General features: G+C 40.3%; 2 protein-coding genes across 2 annotated transcripts in view; one reads left to right on the forward strand and one right to left on the reverse strand.

The window, feature by feature from the left end:
- Window positions 1-1,313, forward strand: part of pdcd2l (programmed cell death 2-like) — a 6,269-nt gene extending 4,956 nt beyond the window's left edge. The window contains exon 2 of the mRNA XM_015022098.1: window positions 163-1,313. Within this exon, the coding sequence (XP_014877584.1) occupies window positions 163-770 (608 nt within the window). The 3' untranslated portion in view covers window positions 771-1,313. The remainder of the gene's footprint in view (window positions 1-162) is intronic.
- Window positions 1,314-2,186: 873 nt separating this feature from the next.
- Window positions 2,187-10,514, reverse strand: part of LOC106939629 (nuclear factor of activated T-cells, cytoplasmic 4-like) — a 14,291-nt gene continuing 5,963 nt past the window's right edge. Inside the window, exons 2-6 of the mRNA XM_015022092.1 lie at window positions 8,258-8,656; window positions 7,085-7,225; window positions 6,937-6,992; window positions 5,940-6,606; window positions 2,187-2,834 (exon numbers count right to left, since the gene is read on the reverse strand). Of these exons, the coding sequence (XP_014877578.1) occupies window positions 2,698-2,834; window positions 5,940-6,606; window positions 6,937-6,992; window positions 7,085-7,225; window positions 8,258-8,656 (1,400 nt within the window). The 3' untranslated portion in view covers window positions 2,187-2,697. The remainder of the gene's footprint in view (window positions 2,835-5,939; window positions 6,607-6,936; window positions 6,993-7,084; window positions 7,226-8,257; window positions 8,657-10,514) is intronic.

Below are 10,514 nucleotides of genomic sequence, written 5' to 3' on the forward strand. Positions count from 1 at the left end.
CCCCCCCCCCGCTGTTTCAACCAAACAGCCTTTTTAAACCCAGGGGGGGGGGGGGGGCACAGAAGAAAAGGTTTGGGAACCACTGGCACAGAGGGACATTAGGAATCTGGAAACCTGTCAGGTGTTGCAAACTGTCTAACTTTCACTCTGGTGTTTCAACAGTGAGTCCTACAGTCTGTTCCATGGATGTCAGCTCTGGTCTTCAACAACTCAGTCTGGTAGAATCTGAAGACATCCCCATCTTCTGTCCATTCTTCATCAGTGTGGTGGAGGAGTCAGAACTGTGTGAGGAGGATGATCAGCTGGAGCACGCTCAGGAACTTCTGAGGGAGTATGAGAGGAGGGAGGGCGCAGCAGTGTGGGAGGCAGAGAAGGGAGGTGGTGGAGGAGAGAAGTATGAAAAGGCCGGAGCCAGACACGGAGATGCCGTTTTCTTCAGGTTCATGAAGGCAGTTTTGTTGTGTCCGCAGCAGATCCTGCGCTACTGTCGCCACAGTAAACCACTCTTCATCTCCAAGGCGCCGTCCAAAATGAGTCAGGAGGTTCCAGCATGCGGCTCCTGTGGAGAACCCAGGACCTTTGAGCTGCAGCTGATGCCTGCTCTGGTCAGTCTGCTGCAGAGGACAGACAGCAGCCGAGAGGATGAACTGGAATTTGGGACTGTGTTGGTTTATACTTGCACTAACAGCTGCTGGGCTGCAGGAACAAACTGCCCAGTGGAAGAGTTCTGCTTTGTACAGCCAGACCCAGATCAGCAGCTCTTTAAATGATGGAGCAGATTAAATAATCTAATCATCGCTTTATGCATTAAAAAAAGATGAAAGAAGTATACATAAATATCCATCCATTATCATACACGCTTATTGTCCCCAGTGGGGTCAGAAGGGGTGCTGGTGCCTATCAAGAGGCGGGGTCACCCTGGACCGGTCACCAGTCTGTCACAGATACATAAACATGGGAGGACTAACAGGCATTAAAGCCGATCCTGTTTTTGGTTTGTCTCAGCAGCAGCATTTAAAAAAAAAAAAAAATCAATCATAACCTGGTGCGTCTGAACAACGCTCGGTTTCCATCAATCAATCACGTTTTTAGTGTAATAGAATAAAAGCTAAGGAAATATTGAGACGCTCATTCTTCCATTGATATGTGTAACTCCATTTACGTTTTTTCTGCAAATATCTTGTAGTAATCAGATTGGTTATGTTGATGCCAAGTGAGTGCCTGACAGGTTTACTTAAATCTGTCATATGTACATGATGCATTCACGTTGATATGCATTCTCCCCTTTGAAATAAATTCATATTTGTCTACAGTGTTGGCACAATTATTAGGTAAGTCTTATTACCTAAAGGGGTAGCATTATGTAAAATTGTCTTTTTAACTTTACATCATGTTGCATTTCCTCATCATAAACATACCTGGAGTGTTGCTTTCATTCTTTCATGCATGTTTGAGAAATTGCCGCCTTCCACACGCAACTCCTCCTCAGAGCTGTTGTTTCCAAGTTGAGCATTACAGAGCACCTTTTGTCTCAGCTCCTTCAAACTAGTGGCAACAATTAGAAAACACCTGGTGGAACATCTGCTGAGCTCATGATATGAACTATGAACTATCCAGTCCTCCAACAAATATTTGTAAATGCGTATTAATGGAATAACGATATGCTGAAGACAGAAAGTTGCCTAAAATGATTTTGTCAAGATACCCAGTTGCACACAAATGGATGGATTAGATAGAATGCATAGAATAATAACAGAAATAAGATATGCATATGTTCCATCACTAAAAAGCACATGGTGATTATTTATACAAGATGTTTTTAGTGGCAAGCAAACCTCATCATAGATTCCATTTGTAAACATTTTAACCCATACCTGGAGTGAACAGAGTCAGGAGTATGGCTTCTCTCCGAGTTTTCAATAGTAGGTTTGAGGAGACACACACCCGTCACCCCATTTACACTCCGACTTCCTACGAAGGGAAATACAGTAACTGCCAAAACAGGAAAGGAGCAGCAAAGTGCAAAAAAGTTCTTTGCAAAAGCCAAATAATTCTTTTTTTAAGAAAATTGGAGTGCATGTCAAAATCATACAGTTGATATTTTGGACCAGAGTTTGGTCTCCACAAAGCCTGTCAGTTTTGAAAAGGTTGCATAGAAAAACACAGGAAAGTGTGGAGACAAGTTTATCTAATTATTCTCAGTTAAGTATTCTTTATTTTTACTTCAACCTCACAATATATTTCAGCATCTTCAAAGGTCACACCACAGGAATTCAGGATGAACATCATTAACAAAGCGAGAAAAATAAAACAGCCTTTAAAACGTTGCCATGGCAAAGCATTCCTGGATCAGATCCAGGTATCAAAAATAACTGTTTAAGCTTACTGGCCCTGTCAAAATTCAAGAAAAGTGTTCTTTTTTGCAACTTTGAAGTTGGCATTAAAGTTGTAATATGACTTTAAAATCAGATTACAGTTACTTTTTCTCCAAATCAGTCACAAATAAAATCTTTGGTTTGACTGTGAGGTACAAGCTGCTTTTTTTTCTAAAATTCCTGAGAAACATAAGAACAGAACTCCAAATAAAATAAGCTACAGATTCCTCAAAGGCTACCGACTGTTTTCAGGCACTTAAAGATCAGTTTGGGAGAACTTTGTGCAAACGGGACCATCTGATGAAGGAGCTGTCTTCTGAAACTACTGAGGGTCTCCATGGAAGGACCCAGGGGGGGTCCTGGAACTGTGCTCCCAGTTGTACTGCTGGAACTGATCATGCTGGTCAGTCTGCACACAGCTGCTCAATGCACCAATGTCTCTGTCGATAATCTCATTCACTGAAAGACGAAAAACATTGTCAAAAGCCGAGACAAATTTAGAGATTATTTCTGAGGGATGATAGCTGGTTGGTCTACTAAGTTAACATAAAAAATATACAAACACATGGTGTAAAACCTCATATAGCTGGAAGCTCCAGAAAAAGGTTAGAGCTGTTTATAAGTTGGAATGTTTTACATGCATCCCTGCTCCAGCACACCCGATTACAATCTACATCAGCAATGCTGATGTATAATCTGTCTATATCTATTTATGTTACAGTAATTCTGACATTGAAAGCTCCCACCATGCCTCAGTGAATACTTGAGTTGCGTCCCAAAACATAGACATGCAGCTGCTGAGATTCATAGTCCAACTGAATGGCAGCTGGGAATCGCGCTTTCAGACAAAGGTCAGGAGGACAGCTGGTGCCAACCAGCACCGCAAAACAGAACCCATCAGCATCATGCACAGCAAACACAGCTAATTTTAGCTCAGATCACTCAGAAATAACCGGGAATACACATGCTTCAGGGAGCAGGCAGGAATAAATTAGGTAAGAGAAATAAAACTTGCTATTTCTGAAATCCAATCTGAGCTCATTAGCCTACTTTAAAGCAAGTGGATTGAAGTTTGACAAAATAAAATAATCTGTTCATGAGGAGAAAGATTTAAAAAAATGATGTCATTAAAAAAAAACATTTCTAAGAAAACACAGCAAACGAATGGATGGATGAACAATGGAGTAAGTGGAGGAGCTACTTCCTCATTTTTAAATGTTTAAGTTTCTTCTCCCTCGTTTTTCTGATGCAAGAAAATAAGATCACACTACGCAGTCCGAACCTCCTTCACCTCAGAGATCACTCAATCCAAATTACCACATAAAACTCAGTTTGTCTCAATGTCACCTTTTTAGTTGGAAAGTTTTCAGCAATGACAGGAAAGGTAAAATAATGTAAATCTTAGCTTTTTAAGAGCTAAACATCTCAAAGTCAACATAAATCTGATTGTAAAAACATTTACTGTTTGGTAAGGAAAGGCTGCAGTTCACAGGATTACAGGTAGGTTCTGATCCTAACCCTAGAAACCAAGGGTGTGTTTCTGAATTAAATCTAGCTGGTAACTCATGTAATGGGCTTATTAGTCAACAAATTAAAAAAGAAAAAAATATACAGAAGCTCAAACTCTCCTATACTTCAAAAAGTATTTTATTTTATTTGGTGGGATTTTTGGGGGTTGGCTGGAAGTAGAGATTGCATTTTAAGAACACATAGTTTTGATGCAGATGGAGTTTGGTTCTAGGACAGTCAGTTTGTGTTGCTTCTAATTAGAACCAGACTGGTCTAGTTAAAGCTGTTAACATACAGCAAGCTGTTGAGGAAATGCCATGAACTGTGGTTTGGGAACAGTTCATGGCATTTCCTGAATGCCCCCCTAACTGTAATTTATATAGAAGAGAAATTGTTGTACATGGTCAAACTAGTGAAAATCTGATCATGTAAACTTTTACATAGCTTGACAATAAATATTCTAGAGCAGGGTCTCAAACTCAATTTACCCAGGGGCCGCTGGAGGCAGAGTCTGGGTGAGGCTGGGCCACATAAAGGATTCCACAAAAAAAACAATTAAAAAATATCCTCAAATGTCATCAACATTTAATTATTTCTCCGATACATGAACTGCATATGGAGGACCAAAACCGACATAATAAGAAATAAAAGCATAAATATATTTAGTTTTTCCTTACACGAGTTTCCATCAAGTAATGTATATTTTCTTTTTTATTTCCCCTAAACATGCGTTTTTGTCAAGAAAAATAGATATTTTGCTTTGTCTTTTTTTACTTCTCCCTTTTCTGCTTGCTGTATTTCTGCTCGCTGAATTTCTGCTGCATCGTCATGTTAATGAGGAGAGCTGCCTTCTACGTCTACTATTGGTCAATAGAGCTTTAGAACCAACGTCACTGCGTCAGACGTTTTGGGGCGTTTAGGTGCAGTCGCTCGGTGCCATCTATGCAGGCCACAGACCAAAACAAACTTTATCCCGGTGGTTTTATTGTGTTACCAGTGAAGTTAGTTTCGAGTTGGATGTTGGATTTTCCAATATCTGCCAAGCAAGCGGCGTTTAACTCAAGATATGTGATTTATGAACGCTAATTTCAGCCAGCCGTTCTCTAGTTCTCTCCTCAAGCGCTCGGAGGTTCACTTCACTGCAGTCGGTAACGCAATAAAATCACCGGGATAAAGTTTGTTTTGGTCTGTGACCATGGCCTGCAAAGATGGCACCGAGCGACTACACCTAAATGCCCCACAACGTCTGATGCAGTGACATGACGTTGGTTCCAAAGCTCTATTGGCCAATAGTAGAGGAACTGGGCATAGAAGGCAGCTCTCCTCATTAACATAACGATGCAGCAGAAAAACAGCAAATGGAAATACAGCAAGCAGAAATACAGCGAGCAGAAAAGGGAGAAGCAAAAACAGACAAAGCAAAATATCTATTTTTCTTGACAAAAACGCATGTTTAGGGGAAATAAAGAAAATATATACATTACTTGACAGAAACTCATGTAAGGATGGTCCTCCATAGAACTGCAGGCTTTGGCTTTGACAAAGACATGATGAGGGTGTGACAAAATTTAGTTTATTCCACTTGGCGTCGCTCTTGTTCTACGTTTCATAGAAGTCTTTAACCAGCTAGCAACGTATGGAGAACGTCTTGACGCGTGACATAATTACCGCTTCTACTTGTCACAACAGTGCGGCAGATGACGAGCAGCCCGGTAGCAGTCGTCTTTCTCTGCGTTTGATCGTGGCATTTGTTAATGGTAGAAAGTACCGGAATGGCGACTGCAAAAAAAGGCAACTGGTACCGGACTGTTCCATCATCCGTCGCACTATTGTTACAAGCGTAGTGTGCATGAAGTCAGTATAGCTTAGCCTAGCACAGAATGTCAGCCATGACGCGGAACGGTGGGCGGAACTTCCTTCAGAGGTCCGCTCACCCTGTGGGCTGCACTAATTTATACTTTCATGTCACAGTGGGGGCCACAAGACATCATCCTGCGGGCCGCGAGAATGAGACCCCTGTTCTAGAGGTTGCCAGTGCTTTAATTTGCTTCTTACCGTCATCCAGAGTGATTTCCTGGAAGCCCAGGGATCCTAGAATAGGCTGCTCCTCCGGCTCTTCCTTGACATTCAGCTCTTCTCCTGGGTTGTGCAGCAGGAACTCTTTGTGAGCGTCCAGAGAGCTTTTCAAAGAACTCTTGGAACTTTCAGATTGTTTCCTTGGAGGACCACCAGCAGAGGCATGAGGAGAGAGGTTTAGAGTTTGGATGTGGGGAGAAGGTGCCTGTACATCAATTGTGCCCATCTGCACTGACATCAAACCTAGATTTGGAGGTGCAGTCATGATCTGACATGGTGCTGAAGACACCTGAGGAAACAATGATGCTTCAAGGGAAAGCGTGAAAGCAGGAGGATGGTGTAGATGAGAGGAGTTTTGGGAAGGAAGACCATGCAGTGGGACACTGCATGGATCATAAGCTGCATCTGGCCTGAGCACGGCATCATGGGAAGGTGATAGACTGGGATCTGGACAGAAGATGTGCTCGGACCCCCAAAGCTCCTGTTTAACTGCAGGAGCAGCTCGATGGGAACCTCTGGTTCCAGGCAGGTACGTGAAGCTCTGCATCAGGCTTCTTCTCCTCTTCCCATTTGACACATAGAACTGGACTTGGACAGGAGACACTGTCCTCTTAACATAAGGGGGGATCTCCACCATGATCCTTGACTATAACAAAAACAAATAAATATGAGATCCAAATTCAGGAGTCTCAATCATGTTATACTGTGTTGAAGTCACTGTTCAACTGTAATCAAAATAGTTCACTAGTTAATAAATGTAGCACACAAAGTACACACAACCTGCTGATTGTTACAATGTACATTGCTGTTTATGTATTGCTGATGGCAATGTATAAACCTACTGATACATTGCAATCAGCAGGTTTATACAAAATACATTTCATATATGCTACAAATTTAAACCTTTATATTTGCTATAAATATCAATAAATATTCCGACTAATACAGCCGTCCAAATAAACTGCTTTGTACTTACTTCACTACTTTTGTCACACAGAACTCTGGCATCTACTTCCCATTGTGTTCTTCCATCTAAAAGTTCAATGCATTTACAATGCTGATTAATGTTAGTGAAAAGAGACATGATGAAAATACACTTGTTGATGAACATAAGAGGATCTTACCAGGCCCCTTTTCAACGAAAACAACTCTAGGTTGTGCAGACATGTTTGTTCCGGTGATAAGCAGCTCTTCTCCTCCGTCCACAAAGCAGCTGGTAGGAGAGAAACTTTCCACCTGAGGAAGTTCCTGACCCGATCGCTGGGCTGGAAAACAGCTCAGTTTAAGATTTCAGACGCTCCTGTTCATCCTTTCATTGGTGGTAAAAATAGCAGCTCTATTTTCTCAAAAAGTAAACTGTCAGCCAGCACTACTTTTGAACATCTGTGGAAATATGTCATTTATAATATCTTCTGGTGTTAATTATAATAAGGAATTCTTTACTTATTATGCAAAGTATAGCATAGTATGTTGTTTAATACCAAACCAAAATGTTCATGTGCAGCTGAAAGCCAATATTTATATGTATTGTATAAACAAATACTGTACATACTGTATTGACTGTATACCGCACATTGGTCCTGTGGGCTCTTAGTCCTCTATAAATAAAGTTGGTTGGGTAAATAACTTTGTCTCTCACTGTCTGAGATTAAATTACACATCACTTGTCTTGTTTTAGCTGACTGCAGCTCAGATAAAACAGTCAAGCAATTATTTGTACTTGCTAAATGCAAAACAAATGAGAGTTTGTTAGATATTTTTATCATATACATTTCCTGGCACCATCTTGACTTGGGGAAGTGTACACGCATTCTAAAATGCATTTATCTCTAGATCACAACTCTTTCCTTCCAGAAAAAGCATGATGACAGGACACTCTGATGCTGTATACTAGCAACTATTTGCTTGAATATGTAGATGTGCTCTCGTTAAAAATGTGAAGTTGAAGTAGACTCATGGGGGTAACCTGTTCTCTTCAGGTTATCTAGCCTGATTTCATTATTTTTTCCATATCACCCAAAAAACAGTAGGTATGCTGTAAAATAAATGTCGGCCCATTTAACCCGGTAGTTGTTAAGAAGCAGTCAAAGCCATCATGGTATTTCCTAAACTATTCACTGCATGAAAATCTTGCACAATGTAAACTTCTCGATTTGAAGAAAATATATATAAAAAAAGTAAATAATGTTGGTCATTATAACTCATGTAAAACAAGAAAGTTTAATTTGGTTGAATAGTTGATTGTGTACACAGCTTATCTAAATATCTGGTTTCAAATGCAGCTGTAGAACACTCACAGCACTCCACAGGAACAGATGCTGTCTGCAGCCAGAGCATCTGTCCGTCCTGCTGAGGCACGGCGACTCGAAATACAACTCGGACTCTAGTGTTCTTCCGTCCAATATCCGTCTCGCCTTTCTTCAGCTCAATGTCAGCATTCCGCAGCTTCAGGATGCCAGCACAGTCAATGCTGTGTAAAAAAGAGAAATAAAGTATGTTCTTTCTAAATCTAAAGTAATTTTCTAACTTCAATTCATCCACCGACTTATAGCAGAAAAAAAGAAAACTTTTTGGAGTTGTATTTTGAGCTCTTCCAGAATCCAAACAAGAACATTTGGGTATTGCAAACAGAGGTTGCAAAAGCCTTTTTTTATGTCCATCACCACCTGCTGTGGCGCAGCAGGTGGTGATATACACTGCTCAAAAAAATAAAGGGAACACTCAAATAACACATCCTAGATCTGAATGAATGAAATATTCTCATTGAATACTTTGTTCTGTACAAAGTTGAATGTGCTGACAACAAAATCACACAAAAATCATCAATGGAAATCAAATTTATTAACCAATGGAGGCCTGGATTTGGAGCCACACACAAAATTAAAGTGAAATGTTCCCTTTATTTTTTTGAGCAGTATATATATATATATATATATATATATATATATATATATAATAAATTATATAAATTAAGCGTCTCATTCTCACATTTAGCTTACACAGACCTAACATTGGACTTAATTTACTTGATTTACTTGTTTCAAAATATTGTTTTTAACTTGCATTGTTTCAAAATGAGCTTCATGTAGCACTGAGGATTAAATATAATTTCTTAATATAGTATAGTTAATTATTTTCATGTCTTTCATACTCCTCCTAATTGATATGCATTACTGGATTGGACAGCGCCTATTAGTCGCTATATGATTTATTGAGTTATGTCCAGAAAACCATTTTATCCCAATGCAGGAGCAGAAATCTGTCACAAAAATATTCGTAGCGTCATCATTTGTTATCAGATATAGCTATTAAATACGACTTAAAATAAAGAGGAGAAAATTGATGTTTGATCAATTCTCCGTGATACAAATCTATAAACAGTTTTGTTTCTGTTAGTTCTGTCAAGATGCAAAAGAAGGGGCAAATTTCTCTTATATTGGTCAATCGTTTTATTTTAAATATGCTGTAGGAGCCGTAGTTTGATGATTAGTTCAGTTTTTGTTGCTTGTTTAACTTTTATGAAGTACAGCAGCTGCAGACAGTGCGCCACAATAAAGCTGATAAACAGGAGAAGAACCAAACACCACTTATATTCTGCCTTCTCTCGCTGTGTATCGGCTTTACACGGACCCGTTGCCATGGCAACCAACAGACAACAGCTCAACGAGCAGATAGAGCAGAGATTACCGATCAGGGAAATCAACACCAAAAAACAAACATTTCCCACACAAAAAAAGTTATGCTGTCAGGCTTGATGTCTATATTGTGATTATTAATAAGTTTTCGCCTGAGCACAGCGGTGGTTGATGAACTCATTTTAACACCTGCTCTACTGATGACTTGGTGGGCGGGTTGACCTGTTTTATTGCTAACGGAACCAAAACACACCAAACTGCGCAGCACATGTTAAGGTGATCAAAGTCAATAGAAGGCTAGCAACAGTTAGGCTAGCATAACTGACCCACTGCTCACTTGTTCAGTGTTTTCTTTAAGTTAAAACTTTTTCCTCACCTGTTAAACCTGAAGCCCTTGTTATCCAATTCATAAGGTTGAATTAACCGCTAAATATTGCGTCCATTTTTCCAGATTCTTCGCGTGACTGTGGTATTTTCCTGACCACCCATAATGCTGACTCAATGGGCAGCAATGGCGCATGTGTGGCGCACGATAAGTCATGTAATGTCCAGTCCAGTAATTTATATCCTTCCATATCAATGCTGCTGCCTCGCGCTTTGTTCTTCCCTCGCACTTCCTGCTACTCAGCAGTAGGTGTCAGGTTACATTGTGTTACATTCAATGTTGTCGGAAAAAAGATATTTATGCGCTTAATGCCAGATTTCCCATAACTATTTATTGAATTCATAGTCGCCAGCTGGGGTGGCAACAGGGGTGGCAAGGCTCTCATTTGGGGTTGCAACTGCCACCCCATGCCCCCCCAGTAGATCCGCCCCTGGGTTTACAACAGATATAATTAACAGCATGCCTTGCACCTTGCACCTTGAGTGCAAGGTTTTCCCCGGGACATTTTGACAAGTAATCTTTGATTGCAAGTGC

This window comes from Poecilia latipinna, unplaced genomic scaffold, assembly GCF_001443285.1.
Source record: "Poecilia latipinna isolate Pla-1442-1.1 unplaced genomic scaffold, P_latipinna-1.0 Scaffold2932, whole genome shotgun sequence".
In the NCBI taxonomy this organism is placed as follows: domain Eukaryota; kingdom Metazoa; phylum Chordata; class Actinopteri; order Cyprinodontiformes; family Poeciliidae; genus Poecilia; species Poecilia latipinna.